Raw genomic sequence first — 18,269 nt, forward strand, 5'->3', positions numbered from 1 at the left:
TCACTGGACTCCTGAAGGAAGAAGTTGGTGCCTGCAGAGAGAGATGGTTTGTTGAAGGAGCAGGACTGAGGAACTATGACGAGGTCTGCGTAGTGACGTGGAGGCGTGAGAAGAACTGTGAAGAATTGGTTTCTGGATGGGCTGATAACGTGAAAGAAAAACTGCAAAGAATGTCCTCTGAATGATACGAAGTCGAGACTGAAGAACTGTGAAGAATATGCTTTAGATGATATGAGGTCGTGACAGCAAATGCACTAACAGAGGTAAATGCTATAGGTCTTCTGAGAGCGTTGGGTATGGGAAGTTGGCGGTTGGGATCCCAGAGGTCAGCATACTGACGCCAGGATCCCGGACGCTTGAATGCCAGCAGGGGAGTGAGCGCAACAAAGCCCCTTACGGGGTTGCTGCACTCGCCACACTGCAGGCTTGGTCGCTCACTGCACTCGCCACAGGTTCTATTCCCACTCTATAGGCGTCGTGGTCACCCACAAGTGGTAATAGCCGCTGTTAGCCGGGATTCCAGCTGGCAGCATTGTCAGTGGTCGGGATTCCGGCATCGGTATCCTGACCGCTGGGATCCCAACTGCCAGCAATATAACATCCAATATACATCCTTTCTGAGATACAAAGCAAAACATAACGTACACACACCACGCTGATCAGCAGTTTGAAGTAATCTAGACACTACTGACTGAACACATACACATTTTAAAATTAAAATAATGTATTTGTTAACCATTCGCCACAATTCAGATTTCCAACATAAAAGCTACAGTTGACAACCAGACTTTCCCTATTCTATGTGCTCCGCAGGAGGGGTGACTAGAATGTGCCATCTGGTCAATCAAGCATAACAGTGGCACATGTCTTCACAGCTGCTTACAAAATCATTAGCCCAAATCCCTTTAATTTGCTCCATGCCAATAGGTCTATAATTAAGATTACAAGATAGTGAGCAGATATCGATTGAGATTTTACCTTGATATGAGGCAATAATATATTAGTCCCGGCAACCAACCATGGGTTGCTTCTTTTTACATGAACCCTGACTTATAACAGAACAGTAGGCCTCTACTGTATGGGTCACACATTGTTCCACCGTTATGTGGGATGGGCATCTGCCCTTAAGGAACTTCTAATGGCTTTGTTACTGGTGGGGGCAGGAGCTGCTGTGACGAGGTGTCCAGCCTCAAGGATTCAGTACTGCTTGTATTACAGAGGTGGTGGCAGTGCTGCACCGAGTGACTGTGTGTATGGATGGTTTGTGTGTCTGTGATTGCGCAATGGTGTTGGTATGAGTGAGTAAAGCAGTGTAGAACAAGAAGTGGTGGGCATAAGAATTATATGTAAAAGACAGGCCTGTGTGTGCATGACCAGCTTTATATACTGTATGCCACATCATTGCGTAGGACAAGATGAGGCCTCTCACCTGAACACAGTATCCCAGTTCAGCTGCTTTCCACGGCGAGTGTCTGAATTACGATCTAGCTGCTGGACTGTCTCCTTATCTCGAAGTAACCGCTTAAACTTATCAATTTCTTTCTAGAATAAAGAAAAATGTAAAAAAAAATGAATAACACATTTTGGACTTGGTGACCAAGCCATACAAGCAGTTTAAACACACTTTCATTTGTCTCATTTACATTTTAGCACAACAAAGCCCCTCTATAACCCATAGCCTGCTAGGAATTGAGTTTTTTCCACATTCTGCCAGAGTTGGGAGCTCTCAGTTTACCTACCATAGGCAGCAATTTGTTTACTAGTTTATTTTATTTTTATATACTTTTTTCTTAAGGTGGGTACACACTGGGCGATGTGCTCTATGAGCGTCGTCACCTAGTGTTTCCCTCCCGGGCCAGTCGGCGGCAGTGTATGCACACTGAGCATTATGACAACCATATCACTCAGTTACGTAACGCCGCGACCAAGCCGTGCATGCAGTTTTTGGATGAAAGTCCAAACTGAGCTGCATGCACGGCCGACAGCGAGGGTCGTTAATGACCTGCTGGGCCGCTCATTGCTCGGCGGCATATACACTGGCCAATACAGTAAATGACGTCGCTCAGGAAGGGTGAAAATGAGCAACATCGTTTACTTTCTCGGAAAGTGTGTATGCACCTTTAGAACCGCACGGCAGCTGCAGGGTGCCAGAAGCGGATCAAGGAGGTGCCCTTGCTGGTATTTATGTATATAGGATGCCGATGCTTAGGACAGGGATGGGGGACCTTCGTCCCTCCAGCTGTTGTTAAACTACACATCCCAGCATGCCCTGCAACAGTTTTAGCATGGCCAAATAGCAAAACTGTAACAAGGCATGCTGGTATGTGTAGTTTTACAACAGCTGGAGGGCCAAAGGTTCTTATTAAATGACATAAAACCACTCACCCAGTGTTTTTTTTAGTGTCAGTGTGGCACCACCACATGGAGCACTGGTCGCCAGCATGGAGGAGAAGCAGCCGGCAGTTTCTTACCTGTGAAGCTGCCTGCTGCTAATGCCGACCTACATCTGTGTTACATTGAGCATTGATGTCACAGCCCAGCAACACACTGCCCGTTTGCAGCACCCCAACTCGAGCCTGCTAAGGTAAGAATCTACAGGTGTAGGTGAGGTCGCACTGTTCAAGATGTGGGGCAGCAACACCACCAAAGGGTTGGGGTTGCGCCTAGGGAACCCACAGAGCTTTCAGTATGCCTGGTAGTACCCACTTAATTGCCAACCAAAAAGTCACGTACAGTATATTCTTGTAGCTCAGACTTTGCTTCAGGCAATGTAAAGCAGAGTGCAGAGCACTATAGGGGTAGCAGAAACTTACTCCAGCTTATTTACCCTCCCCACAGCACATATCATTGTCTACCTAAACCCTGTTGTGCACCAGAACTGTTCACATCACACTGTACAAACCTGCATATATCCCAAGGGGTAGATTTACTAAAGGTTCTAAAACAAACAAGTGGTGGTGTTGCAAATAGCGATTCTACCTGTCATTTCTCTATTGCATTCTAGAAAATTCTTGACTATTAGAAGCATAAGTAAATCTACCCACAACTGTTGTTACTTATGCAGCACACAGTCCCGATCTGATGGTTATATGTTCCACAGTCCTGCAGGTGGGAAAGTTGGGAGCTATGTCCCGTTCATAGTAGCTCTGCATAGCACCTACCACTGTTGTGTGTGGAAATGAGTGAGTGTTTGGAGAAGAGGTGAGGAGGGGGCTAAGGTGCATACTAATGCTGGACATACACTATCTGGCCAGATAATTGTACTGTGTATTTGCATGGTGTCTTCTGGGTCCAGTATTGACGTTATAATGACTGCCGACAGACCCTGTGCTACTAAGTATCGCTACTCCTAACCCTCCCCTAGTGCTTAACCCTAACCTCCACTCCGGCAATCTAACCCTAAACCTTCCCCTAGTGCCAAACCTTAACTTCCCCTCAGACAGTCTAACCCTAAAATTACCCCTAGTGCCTAACCTTAACCTCCTCTATGGCAATCTACCCCTACCAATCCCCCTAGTGCCTAACCTTAACCTCTGTTCCGGCAGTCTAACCCTAAAATTTCCCCTAGTGCCTAACCTTAACCGCCCCCTTGGTAGTCTAACCCTTACCTTCCCTAGTGCCTAACCTTAACCTCCCCTCCGGCAGTCTAACCCTTACCTTCCCTAGTGCCTAACCTTAACCTCCCCTCAGACAGTCTAACCCTAAAATTACCCCTAGTGCCTAACCTTAACCTCCTCTATGGCAATCTACCCCTACCAATCCCCCTAGTGCCTAACCTTAACCTCTGTTCCGGCAGTCTAACCCTAAAATTTCCCCTAGTGCCTAACCTTAACCGCCCCCTTGGTAGTCTAACCCTTACCATCCCCAGTGCCTAACCTTAACCTCCCCTCCGGCAGTCTAACCTTTACCTTCCCTAGTGCCTAACCTTAACCTTCCCTCCGGCAGCCTAACCCTTACCTTCCCCAGTGCCTAACCTTAACCTCCCCTCCGGCAGTCTAACCCTAGCACCCCTTCTAGTGCCCAACCCTAAACCTCCCCACCCATAGATCCTCTGGTCCACGCAGAATGTCAACATTTATTTGTGAAAATGTTGACATTCTGCACATGCCGCCATTTCAACAATCTCACCATTATAATGGTGGACATTGTAAATGTCAACATTATGACTACATTCTGCATAAACTTATGTAACTGAAGACTTTAAGGATCATTTACAAACTACAAATGGAGACTCATACTACTTTAAGTGTGCCAACTCGTCCACCTACCCCATCTCAAGGTGCACGCCCACTTCATGGCACTTAGAACTGGCCCCAGAAAATCAGTATGTGCTGAACTTCATCGTTCCACTTAAATATGCGCATGGTGGAAAGAGCAAAATGTCTCTATAACATTCAACACTTTATTTATGACCCCAGGTTTTTTAATTTAATCTCTAATGAGTTAACTTAGGTTAAATAGATCATTAGAATCAGAGGATGCCATAACTGTCTTTATTGCATGTGCCACTAATTGTGTTTCATTACAGCATTGGTCACTTTGCGCCTAGAAATGCACTTTACCGCAGAAGAATGTGGCCAATCAAAAGCATGGGATGAGACCTGATCTCTGGAACCTGTTACCAGAAATGCTGTGCCGCCTCCTGCATAGCTGGGGACACCGGTGTAACATCAACCTCTCCACCACATCTTGTGTGATCGTGAACCTCATCTGTAATTTACAAGGAATATGGTCCCAGCAAGATCCTCCCATTTATTAATATAAACTTCTGCTGCACTCAGACACTGTCACTTTGGCCCCCAAATCCACATGCTTTCCATCGTTACCAGGTGCAACGGCACTGCATGAGGAACAGGACACGTACAAAGAGCGCTTGAGCTGCAGGTTTGCAGTTTGTACACTTATGCCTGATTTTACCTATTATTGCTGTTTGTATACCAATGCTATCTGCACGTATCTCCTGTGTGGTAAAGTATTATTCATTTACTAAACAGAAATATAACAAATACATGTACTAATGAATCCATCAGCATTTTACTGAAACCTACTCGTCTTTCTGTGGCCTTGTCTGTTTCCAGCTGTCGGCAGCAGAGCAGGAGCTCATGTAGGGCGAGACTCATGGTGATGTAATCAGAGGTTTGATGGAGCAGCCTGGAGACGCAACACCACCTACAATAATAATGAACATATCGCCATCTTATTGCTCCCATACAGGCTTAGCGTAATATCTTACACAACATACGTTGTTGGATTTTCTTTAGAAGGGAACAGGGGTGGTCATTCCGAGTTGATCACTCGCTAGCAGTTTTTAGCAGCCGTGCAAATGCTATGCTGCCGCCCACTGGGAGTGTATTTTAGCTTAGCAGAAGTGCGAACGATTGTAACGCACAGCGGCTACAAAAAATGTTGTGCCGTTTCAGAGTAGCTTCAAACCTACTAAGCGCTTGCGATCACTTCAGACCATTCAGTTCCTGATTTGACGTCACAAACACGCCCTGCGTTCGCCCAGCCACGCCTGCGTTTTTCCTGGCACGCCTGCGTTTTTCCGAACATTCCCTGAAAACGGTCAGTTGACACCCAGAAACGCCCTCTTCCTGTCAATCACTCTGCGGCTGCCAATGCGACTGAAAAGGATCGCTAGATCCTGTGTAAAACTACATCGTTCGTTGTAATAGTACGCCGCCCGTGCTCATTGCGCCGCGTGCGCATGCGCAGAAGTGCCTTTTTTTGCCTCATCGCTGCACAGCGAATGAATGCAGCTAGCAAACAACTTGGAATGACCACCAGAATTCCTTGTTTGCGTTGACTGTATTTCTAGAGCTAAAATGACATTGCTTTCTGTATTTCTTTTGCACAAGAAAATATACCAAAAATATAAGAACATTAATAATACTGAATTTTGGTTATCGTTACTAAAATGCATCTATCTTAACCTCTCGCAAACCAACAAACAAAAAAGGAAAGAATGTCTCTTTGTTGGCGCACTTGCAAACTAGGGAGCTCTTACCCCTTTACAGAGAAGAATTTCCTTCTTTGGGAGGTGTGCCAGTTTATATGGCAAGACTAATTAGTTGTATATTTTTTTTTCCTGGGATATTCAGAGATTTCATTTGGTGGTAAGCAGGGACTAATATTTTATTAGCATTACCAAGGGAAAAGCAGTTCTCCAAAATGATTTCCTTGATTATTGCAGTATAAATAATCCCACAATATAATTGATAAATTCTCATGAAATGTGTGTGTTTGGTCACGTTCTGATGCACTAATTTTAGCACAATAGAATTTACACTTCTAAAAGTCGCTTAAGTCAGCTTGACCCTAGCTGCAGCATATGAAGTGACAGTGAGAAATAATTACAATGTTTGCATACAGGTTACAGGTTGAGTATCCCATATCCAAATATTCCGAAATACGGAATTTTTTGAGTGAGATAGTGAAACCTTTGTTTTCTGATGGCTCAATGTACACAAACTTTGGCGAGAGACTTACGACATGAGGAGATAATGTGGGCTACATGCACATGAAATAAACACCTATTCATATATTATTTGAAGTTCTGCAGAAAGGTATCCATTTTTTGAGCGACCTAAAAAAATAAGATTTTACTTACCGATAAATCTATTTCTCGTAGTCCGTAGTGGATGCTGGGGACTCCGTCAGGACCATGGGGATTAGCGGCTCCGCAGGAGACAGGGCACAAAAATAAAGCTTTAGGATCAGGTGGTGTACACTGGCTCCTCCCCCTATGACCCTCCTCCAAGCCTCAGTTAGGATACTGTGCCCGGACGAGCGTACACAATAAGGAAGGATTTTGAATCCCGGGTAAGACTCATACCAGCCACACCAATCACACCGTACAACTTGTGATCTGAACCCAGTTAACAGTATGACAAACGTAGGAGCCTCTGAACAGACGGCTCACAACAATAACAACCCGATTTTTTTTGTAACAATAACTATGTACAAGTATTGCAGACAATCCGCACTTGGGATGGGCGCCCAGCATCCACTACGGACTACGAGAAATAGATTTATCGGTAAGTAAAATCTTATTTTCTCTGACGTCCTAGTGGATGCTGGGGACTCCGTCAGGACCATGGGGATTATACCAAAGCTCCCAAACGGGCGGGAGAGTGCGGATGACTCTGCAGCACCGAATGAGAGAACTCCAGGTCCTCTTTAGCCAGGGTATCAAATTTGTAGAATTTTACAAACGTGTTCTCCCCCGACCACGTAACTGCTCGGCAGAGTTGTAATGCCGAGACCCCTCGGGCAGCCGCCCAGGATGAGCCCACCTTCCTTGTGGAATGGGCCTTGACAGATTTAGGCTGTGGCAGGCCTGCCACAGAATGTGCAAGTTGAATTGTGCTACAAATCCAACGAGCAATCGTCTGCTTAGAAGCAGGAGCACCCAGTGACAACGTCCAGCAACTTGGAATCCTCCAAATCGCTAGTAGCCGCAGGCACCACAATAGGCTGGTTCAGGTGAAATGCTGACACCACCTTAGGCAGAAACTGAGGACGCGTCCGCAGTTCTGCCCTGTCCGAATGGAAAATCAGATATGGGCTTTTATACGATAAAGCCGCCAATTCTGACACTCTCCTGGCTGAAGCCAGGGCCAGTAGCATGGTTACTTTCCATGTGAGATATTTCAAATCCACCGATTTGAGTGGCTCAAACCAATGGGATTTGAGAAAATCCAAAACTACATTAAGGTCCCACGGAGCCACTGGGGGCACAACCGGGGGCTGTATATGTAGTACTCCTTTTACAAAAGTCTGGACTTCAGGAACTGAAGCCAATTCTTTCTGGAAGAAAATCGACAGGGCCGAAATTTGAACCTTAATGGACCCCAATTTGAGGCCCATAGACAATCCTGTTTGCAGGAAATTTAGGAATCGACCCAATTGAAATTCCTCCGTGGGGGCCTTCCTGGCCTCACACCACGCAACATATTTTCTCCAAATGCGGTGATAATAAGAATTTACTTACCGATAATTCTATTTCTCGGAGTCCGTAGTGGATGCTGGGGTTCCTGAAAGGACCATGGGGAATAGCGGCTCCGCAGGAGACAGGGCACAAAAGTAAAGCTTTTACAGGTCAGGTGGTGTGTACTGGCTCCTCCCCCTATGACCCTCCTCCAGACTCCAGTTAGGTACTGTGCCCGGACGAGCGTACACAATAAGGGAGGATTTTGAATCCCGGGTAAGACTCATACCAGCCACACCAATCACACTGTACAACTTGTGATCTAAACCCAGTTAACAGTATGATAACAGAGGAGCCTCTGAAAGATGGCTTCCTAAACAATAACCCGAATTAGTTAACAATAACTATGTACAAGTATTGCAGATAATCCGCACTTGGGATGGGCGCCCAGCATCCACTACGGACTCCGAGAAATAGAATTATCGGTAAGTAAATTCTTATTTTCTCTATCGTCCTAAGTGGATGCTGGGGTTCCTGAAAGGACCATGGGGATTATACCAAAGCTCCCAAACGGGCGGGAGAGTGCGGATGACTCTGCAGCACCGAATGAGAGAACTCCAGGTCCTCCTTTGCCAGGGTATCAAATTTGTAAAAATTTACAAACGTGTTCTCCCCTGACCACGTAGCTGCTCGGCAGAGTAGTAATGCCGAGACCCCTCGGGCAGCCGCCCAAGATGAGCCCACCTTCCTTGCGGAATGGGCCTTAACAGATTTAGGCTGTGGCAGGCCTGCCACAGAATGTACAAGTTGAATTTTGTTACAAATCCAACGAGCAATCGACTGCTTAGAAGCAGGTGCACCCAACTTGTTGGGTGCATACAGTATAAACAGCGAGTCAGATTTTCTGACTCCAGCCGTCCTTTAAATGTATATTTTTAAGGCTCTGACAACGTCCAACAACTTGGAGTCCTTCAAGTCGTCTGTAGCCGCAGGCACTACAATAGGCTGATACCACCTTAGGGAGAAAATGCGGACGCGTCCGCAGCTCTGCCCTATGTCGAATGGAAAATTAAATAAGGGCTTTTATAAAACAAAGCCGCCAGTTCAGATACTCTCCCGGCCGAAGCCAGGGCCAGTAACATAGTCACTTTCCATGTGAGATATTTCAAATCCACCTTCTTTAGTGGTTCAAACCAATTTGATTTGAGGAAATCTAAAACTACATTTAGATCCCACGGTGCCACCTTAGGCACCACAGGAGGCTGTATATGCAGTACTCCTTTGATAAAAATCTGGACCTCAGGGACTGAGGCCAATTCTTTTTGGAAGAATATTGATAGGGCCGAAATTTGAACCTTAATAGATCCCAATTTGAGACCCATAGACAATCCTGATTGCAGGAAATGTAGGAAAACGACCCAGTTGAAATTCCTCCATCGGAGCACTCCGCTGCTCGCACCACGCAACATATTTTCGCCAAATACGGCGATAATGCTTCGCGGTGACTTCCTTCCTTGCCTTTATCAAGGTAGGAATGACTTCTTCTGGAATGCCTTTTCCTTTTAGGATCTGGCATTCAAACGCCATGCCGTCAAACGCAGCCGCGGTAAGTCTTGAAAAAGACAAGTACCCTGCTGAAGCAGGTCCCTTCTCAGAAGTAGAGGCCACGGATCGTCCGTGACCATCTCTTGAAGTTCCGGGTACCAAGTCCTTCTTGGCCAATCCGGAGCCACTAGTCTTACTCCACTTTGCCGTATAATCCTCAATACCTTTGGTATGAGAGGCAGAGGAGGAAACACATATACCGACTGGTACACCCAAGGTGTTACCAGCGCGTCCACAGCTATTGCCTGCGGATCTCTTGACCTGGCGCAATACCTGTCCAGTGTTTTGTTGAGGCGAGACGCCATCATGTCCACCATTGGTTTTACCCAACGGTTTAATAGCATGTGGAAAACTTCTGGATGAAGTCTCCACTCTCCCGGGTGAAGGTCGTGTCTGCTGAGGAAGTCTGCTTCCCAGTTGTCCACGCCCGGGATGAATACTGCTGACAGTGCTATCACGTGATTCTCCGCCCAGCGAAGGATCCTGGCAGCTTCTGCCATTGCCCTCCTGCTTCTTGTGCCGCCCTGTCTGTTTACATGGGCGACTGCCGTGATGTTGTCCGACTGGATCAACACCGGTCTTCCTTGAAGCAGAGGTTCCGCCTGGCTTAGAGCATTGTAGATTGCTCTTAGTTCCAGAATGCTTATGTGAAGAGACTTTTTCAGGCTCGACCACACTCCCTGGAAATTTCTTCCCTGTGTGACTGCTCCCCAGCCTCTCTGGCTGGCACCCGTGGTCACCAGGATCCAATCCTGCATGCCGAATCTGCGGCCCTCCAATAGACGAGCCTCCTGCAACCACCACAGAAGGGATACCCTTGTCCTCGGCGACAGGGTTATCCGCAGGTGCATCTGAAGATGCGACCCTGACCATTTGTCCAACAGATCCCTTTGCATGGAATCTGCCGAAAGGGATTGCTTCGTAAGAAGCTACCATTTTTTCCCAGGACTCTTGTGCATTGATGTACAGACACCTTTCCTGGTTTTAGGAGGTTCCTGACCAGGTCAGATAACTCCTTGGCTTTTTCTTCGGGAAGAAAAACCTTTTCTGAACTGTGTCCAGAATCATCCCCAGGAACAGCAGACGAGTTGTCGGCATTAATTGGGATTTTGGAATATTCAGAATCCATCCGTGCTGCTTTAGCACCTCTTGAGATAGTGCTAAACCCATCTCTAGCTGTTCTCTGGACCTTGCCCTTATTAGGAGATCGTCCAAGTATGGGATAATTAATACGCCTTTTCTTCGAAGAAGAAATATTATCTCGGCCATTACCTTTGTAAAGACCCGAGGTGCCGTGGACAAACCAAACGGCAGCGTCTGAAACTGATAGTGACAGTTTTGTACAACGAACCTGAGGTACCCCTGGTGTGAGGGGTAATTGGAACGTGGAGATACGCATCCTTGATGTCCAAGGATACCATAAAGTCCCCTTCTTCCAGGTTCGCTATCACTGCTCTGAGTGACTCCATCTTGAACTTGAACTTCTTTATGTACAGGTTCAAGGACTTCAGATTTAGAATAGGCCTTACCGAGCCATCCGGCTTCGGTACCACAAAAAGAGTGGAATAATACCCCTTCCCTTGTTGTAGAAGAGGTACCTTGACTATCACCTGCTGAGAATACAGCTTGTGAATGGCTTCCAAAACCGTCTCCCTTTCTGAGGGGGACGTTGGTAAAGCAGACTTCAGGAAACGGCGAGGTGGCTCTGTCTCTAATTTCAACCTGTACCCCTGAGATATTATCTGCAGGATCCAGGGATTTACCTGCGAGTGAGCCCACTGCGCGCTGTAATTCTTGAGACGACCGCCTACCGCCCCCGAGTCCGCTTGCGAAGCCCCAGCGTCATGCTGAGGCTTTTGTAGAAGCCGGGGAGGGCTTCTGTTCCTGGGAAGGAGCTGCCTGTTGCTGTCTCTTCCCTCGTCCTCTGCCTCGTGGCAGATATGAATAGCCCTTTGCTCTCTTATTTTTAAAGGAACGAAAAGGCTGCGGTTGAAAGGTCGGTGCCTTTTTCTGTTGGGGAGTGACTTGAGGTAGAAAGGTGGATTTCCCGGCCGTAGCCGTGGCCACCAAATCCGATAGACCGACCCCAAATAACTCCTCTACGCATCGCCTGTCCACTGTCGTGTCCATAAAGCTCTTCTGGCCGAAATGGACATAGCACTTACCCGTGATGCCAGTGTGCAGATATCTCTCTGTGCATCACGCATATAAAGAAATGCATCCTTTATTTGTTCTAACGACAGTAAAATATTGTCCCTGTCCAGGGTATCAATATTTTCGATCAGGGACTCTGACCAAACTACCCCAGCACTGCACATCCAGGCAGTCGCAATAGCTGGTCGTAGTATAACACCTGCATGTGTGTATATACACCTTTTTGGATATTTTCCATCCTCCTATCTGATGGATCTTTAAGTGCGGCCGTCTCAGGAGAGGGTAACGCCACTTGTTTTGATAAGCGTGTTAGCGCTTTGTCCACCCTAGGAGGTGTTTCCCAGCGCTCCCTAACCTCTGGCGGGAAAGGGTATAAAGCCAATAACTTCTTTGAAATTAGCAGTTTTTTATCGGGGCACCCCACGCTTCATCACACACGTCATTTAATTCTTCTGATTCGGTAAAAACTACTGGTAGTTTTTTCACACCCCACATAATACCCTGTTTAGTGGTACCTGTAGTATCAGCTAAATGTAACATCTCCTTTATTGCCAAAATCATATAACGTGTGGCCCTACTGGAAAATACGGTTGATTCGTCACCTTCACTACCGGAATCAGTGCCTGTGTCTGGGTCTGTGTCGACCGACTGAGGCAAGGGGCGTTTTACAGCCCCTGACGGTGTTTGAGGCGCCTGGACAGGCACTAAGTGAGTGTCCGGCCGCCTCATGTCGGCAAACGACTGCTTAAGCGAGTTGACGCTATCCCGTAATTCCACAAATAAAGGCATCCATTCTGGTGTCGACCCCCTAGAAGGTGACATCCTCATATTTGGCAATTGCTCCGCCTCCACACCAATAACGTCCTCATACATGTCGACACACACGTACCGACACACAGCAGACACACAGGGAATGCTCTATACGAAGACAGGACCCACTAGCCCTTTGGGGAGACAGAGGGAGAGTCTGCCAGCACACACCAAAAAGCGCTATATATGACAGGGATAGCCTTATGATTAAGTGCTCCCTTATAGCTGCTTTTATATTAATATATTGCCATTTATTTTGCCCCCCCTCTCTGTTATACCCTGTTTCTGTAGTGCAGTGCAGGGGAGAGACCTGGGAGCCTTCCTGACCAGCGGAGCTGTGACAGAAAATGGCGCCGTGTGCTGAGGAGATAGGCCCCGCCCCTTTTCCGGCGGGCTCGTCTCCCGCTATTTAGTACATTTAGGCAGGGGTAAATATCTCCATATAGCCTCTGGGGCTATATGTGAGGTATTTTTAGCCTTTTTAAAGGTTTTCATTTGCCTCCCAGGGCGCCCCCCCCCCAGCGCCCTGCACCCTCAGTGACTGCCGTGTGAAGTGTGCTGAGAGGAAAATGGCGCACAGCTGCAGTGCTGTGCGCTACCTTAAGAAGACTGCAGGAGTCTTCAGCCGCCGATTCTGGACCTCTTCTTGCTTCAGCATCTGTGAGGGGGCCGGCGGCGTGGCTCCGGTGACCATCCAGGCTGTACCTGTGATCGTCCCTCTGGAGCTTCATGTCCAGTAGCCAAGAAGCCAATCCATCCTGCACGCAGGTGAGTTCACTTCTTCTCCCCTCTGTCCCTCGTTGCAGTGATCCTGTTGCCAGCAGGAATCACTGTAAAATAAAAAACCTAAGCTAAACTCTCTAAGCAGCTCTTTATGAGAGCCACCTAGAATTGCACCCTTCTCGGCCGGGCACAAAAATCTAACTGGAGTCTGGAGGAGGGTCATAGGGGGAGGAGCCAGTACACACCACCTGACCTGTAAAAGCTTTACTTTTGTGCCCTGTCTCCTGCGGAGCCGCTATTCCCCATGGTCCTTTCAGGAACCCCAGCATCCACTTAGGACGATAGAGAAAATGTTGTGCAGTCACCTCCTTCCTGGCTTTTACCAGTGTAGGAATGACCTCTTCCGGAATGCCTTTTTCCCTTAGAATTCGGCGTTCAACCGCCATGCCGTCAAACGCAGCCGCGGTAAGTCTTGGAATAGACACGGTCCCAGCTGAAGCAGGTCCCGTCTTAGAGGTAGAGGCCACGGATCTTCCGTGAGCATCTCCTGAAGTTCCGGGTACCAAGTTCTTCTTGGCCAATCCGGAGCCACGAGTATCGTTCTTACTCCCCTTTGCCGTATAATTCTCAGTACTTTTGGTATGAGAGGCAGAGGAGGAAACACATACACTGACTGGAACACCCACGGTGTTACCAGAGCGTCCACAGCTATTGCCTGAGGGTCTCTTGACCTGGCGCAATACCTGTCCAGTTTTTTGTTGAGGCGAGACGCCATCATATCCACCTTTGGTTTTTCCCAACGGTTCACAATCATGTGGAAGACTTCTGGATGAAGTCCCCACTCTCCCGGGTGTAGATCGTGTCTGCTGAGGAAGTCTGCTTCCCAGTTGTCCACTCCCGGAATGAACACTGCTGACAGTGCTATCACATGATCTTCCGCCCAGCGAAGAATCCTTGCAGCTTCTGCCATTGCTCTCCTGCTTCTTGTGCCGCCCTGTCTGTTTACGTGGGCGACCGCCGTGATGTTGTCCGACTGGATCAACACCGGCTGACCCTGAAGCAGGGGTTTTGCCAGGCTTAGAGCATTGTAAATCGCTCTTAGCTCCAGTATATTTATGTGAAGAGACATCTCCAGGCTTGACCATACTCCCTGGAAGTTTCTTCCCTGTGTGACCGCTCCCCAGCCTCTCAGACTGGCATCCGTGGTCACCAGGACCCAGTCCTGTATGCCGAATCTGCGGCCCTCTAACAGATGAGCACTCTGCAACCACCACAGAAGAGACACCCTTGTCCGTGGCGATAAGGTTATCCGCTGATGCATCTGCAGATGCGATCCGGACCATTTGTCCAGCAGATCCCACTGAAAAGTTCGTGCGTGGAATCTGCCGAATGGAATCGCTTCGTAAGAAGCCACCATCTTTCCCAGGACTCTTGTGCATTGATGCACAGACACTTTCCCTGGTTTTAGGAGGTTCCTGACAAGTTCGGATAACTCCCTGGCTTTCTCCTCCGGAAGAAACACCTTTTTCTGAACCGTGTCCAGAATCATTCCCAGGAACAGCAGACGTGTCGTCGGGGTCAATTGAGATTTTGGAAAATTCAGAATCCACCCGTGCTGTTGCAGCACTACTTGGGTTAGTGCTACTACGTCCCCCAGCTGTTCCCTGGACCTTGCCCTTATCAGGAGATCGTCCAAGTAAGGGATAATTAATACGCCTTTTCTTCGCAGAAGAAACATCATTTCGGCCATTACCTTGGTAAAGACCCGAGGTGCCGTGGACAATCCAAACGGCAGCGTCTGAAACTGATAATGACAGTTTTGCACCACGAACCTGAGGTACCCTTGATGTGAAGGGCAAATTGGGACATGCAGGTAAGCATCCTTGATGTCCAGGGACACCATAAAGTCCCCTTCTTCCAGATTCGCTATCACTGCTCTGAGTGACTCCATCTTGAACTTGAATTTTTGTATGTACAGGTTCAAAGATTTCAGATTTAGAATAGGTCTTACCGAGCCGTCCGGCTTCGGTACCACAAATAGTGTGGAATAATACCCCTTTCCCTGTTGTAGGAGGGGTACCTTGACTATCACCTGCTGAGAATACAGCTTGTGAATGGCTTCCAATACCGTCGCCCTGTCTGAGGGAGACTTTGGCAGAGCAGACTTTAGGAACCGGCGAGGGGGAGACTTCTCGAATTCCAACCTGTAACCCTGAGATACTATCTGCAGGATCCAGGGGTCCACCTGTGAGTGAGCCCACTGTGCGCTGAAATTCTTGAGTCGACCCCCCACCGCCCCTGAGTCCGCTTGTAAAGCCCCAACGTCATGCTGAGGGCTTTGCAGAAGCTGGGGGGGGCTTCTGCTCCTGGGAAGAAGCTGCTTGGTGCACTCTCTTACCCTTTCCTTTGCCTCGGGGCAAATATGACTGTCCTTTCGCCCGCTTGTTCCTATAGGAACGAAAGGACTGCGGCTGAAAAGACGGTGTCTTTTTCTGTTGGGAGGGGACCTGAGGTAAAAAGGTGGATTTCCCGGCTGTTGCCGTGGCCACCAAATCCGATAGACCGACCCCAAATAATTCCTCCCCCTTATACGGCAATACTTCCATATGCCGTTTGGAATCCGCATCACCTGACCATTGTCGCGTCCATAAACTTCTTCTGGCAGATATGGATATCGCACTTACTCTCGATGCCAGAGTGCAAATATCCCTCTGAGCATCTCGCATATAAAGAAAAGCATCCTTTAATTGCTCTAAAGTCAATAAAATACTGTCCCTATCTAGGGTATCAATATTTTCAGTCAGGGAATCCGACCAAACCACCCCAGCACTGCACATCCATGCAGAAGCGATGGCTGGTCGCAGTATAACACCAGTATGAGTGTATATACTTTTCAGGGTAGTTTCCAGCCTCCTATCCGCTGGATCCTTGAGGGCGGCCGTTTCAGGAGACGGTAACGCCACTTGTTTTGATAAGCGTGTGAGCGCCTTATCCACCCTAGGGGGTGTTTCCCAGCGCGCCCTAACCTCTGGCGGGAAAGGATATAATGCCAATAACTTCTTTGAAATTAGCAGTTTTCTATGACTGTGAAGTCTTCTGCCGCCTGTTTCCGGACCTCCGTTCCGCCGTCTTTCTTCAGCGTCTGTAAGGGGGATCGGCGGCGCGGCTCCGGGACGAACCCCAGGCTGACCTGTGTTCCGACTCCCTCTGGAGCTCAGTGTCCAGTAGCCTAAAACTTCAATCCTCCTGCACGCAGGTGAGTTGCAAGTCTCTCCCCTAAGTCCCTCGTTGCAGTGATCCTGTCGCCAGCAGGAATCACTGATTAGAAACCTAAAAAAAACTTTGCTAAACAGCTCCTTAAGAGAGCCATCCAGTTTGCACCCTTCTCGGACGGGCACAAAAACCTAACTGAGGCTTGGAGGAGGGTCATGGGGGGAGGAGCCAGTACACACCATGTGACCTAAAAAGCTTTTTAGATGTGCCCTGTCTCCTGCGGAGCCCGCTATTCCCCATGGTCCTGACGGAGTCCCCAGCATCCACTAGGACGTTAGAGAAACTACAGGTAGTTTTTTCAGACCCCACATAATACCCCTTTTTGTGGTACATGCAGTATCAGAGATATGCAAAGCCTCCTTCATTGCCGTGATCATATAACGTGTGGCCCTACTGGAAAATACGTTTGTTTCTTCACCGTCGACACTAGATTCGGTGTCCGTGTCTGTGTCGACCGACTGAGGTAAAGGGCGTTTTACAGCCCCTGACGGTGTCTGAGACGCCTGTACAGGTACTAACTGGTTTGCCGGCCGTCTCATGTCGTCAACTGATTTTTGTAATGTGCTGACATTATCACGTAATTCCATAAACAAAGCCATCCATTCCGGTGTCGACTCCCTAGGGGGTGACATCACCATTACCGGCAATTGCTCCGCCTCCACACCAACATCGTCCTCATACATGTCGACACACACGTACCGACACACAGCAGACACACAGGGAATGCTCTTATCGAAGACAGGACCCCACTAGCCCTTTGGGGAGACAGAGGGAGAGTTTGCCAGCACACACCCAAGCGCTATAAATATATAGGAACAACCCTATAGAAGTGTTGTCTCCCTTATAGCAGCTTAATATATCAAAAAACGCCAAAAAAGTGCCCCCCCCCCTCTCTGTTTTACCCTGTTTCTGTAGTGCAGTGCAGGGGAGAGTCCTGGGAGCCTTCCTCGCAGCGGAGCTGAGCAGGAAAATGGCGCTGTGTGCTGAGGAGATAGGCCCCGCCCCCTATTTCGGCGGGCTCTTCTCCGGTGTTTGTGAGACCTGGCAGGGGTTAAATACATCCATATAGCCCCAGGGGCTATATGTGATGTATTTTTTAGCCAGAACAAGGTATTCTCATTGCTGCCCAGGGCGCCCCCCGCAGCGCCCTGCACCCTCCGTGACCGCTGGTGTGAAGTGTGTGACAACAATGGCGCACAGCTGCAGTGCTGTGCGCTACCTCATGAAGACTGAAAAGTCTTCTGCCGCCGGTTTCTGGACCTCTTCACTTTTCGGCATCTGCAAGGGGGTCGGCGGCGCGGCTCCGGGACCGGACTCCATGGCTGGGCCTGTGTTCGATCCCTCTGGAGCTAATGGTGTCCAGTAGCCTAAGAAGCCAATCCATCCTGCACGCAGGTGAGTTCACTTCTTCTCCCCTCAGTCCCTCGTTGCAGTGAGCCTGTTGCCAGCAGGACTCACTGTAAAATAAAAAACCTAAAAACTTTTTCTAAGCAGCTCTTTAGGAGAGCCACCTAGATTGCACCCTGCTCGGACGGGCACAAAAACCTAACTGAGGCTTGGAGGAGGGTCATAGGGGGAGGAGCCAGTGCACACCACCTGATCCTAAAGCTTTATTTTTGTGCCCTGTCTCCTGCGGAGCCGCTAATCCCCATGGTCCTGACGGAGTCCCCAGCATCCACTAGGACGTCAGAGAAATAAACCTTTCTGCTACAGGTTGAGTATCCCATATCCAAATATTCCGAAATACGGACTTTTTTGAGTGCGAGTGAGATAG

The 18,269-nt window shown here is 48.4% G+C and overlaps 1 protein-coding gene across 3 annotated transcripts in view; it reads right to left on the bottom strand.

Annotated features, from left to right (window-relative positions):
* ATM (ATM serine/threonine kinase) overlaps positions 1-18,269 on the bottom strand; it is a 434,777-nt gene that overhangs the window by 380,978 nt on the left and 35,530 nt on the right. For all 3 annotated transcript variants that reach the window (XM_063951603.1, XM_063951598.1, XM_063951604.1), the window contains exons 2-3: positions 5,049-5,169; positions 1,430-1,542 (exon numbers count right to left, since the gene is read on the bottom strand). In XM_063951603.1, coding sequence (XP_063807673.1) covers positions 1,430-1,542; positions 5,049-5,120 — 185 coding nt within the window. In that variant the 5' untranslated portion in view covers positions 5,121-5,169. The remainder of the gene's footprint in view (positions 1-1,429; positions 1,543-5,048; positions 5,170-18,269) is intronic.

The sequence above is a fragment of the Pseudophryne corroboree genome, chromosome 2 (assembly GCF_028390025.1).
Source record: "Pseudophryne corroboree isolate aPseCor3 chromosome 2, aPseCor3.hap2, whole genome shotgun sequence".
In the NCBI taxonomy this organism is placed as follows: domain Eukaryota; kingdom Metazoa; phylum Chordata; class Amphibia; order Anura; family Myobatrachidae; genus Pseudophryne; species Pseudophryne corroboree.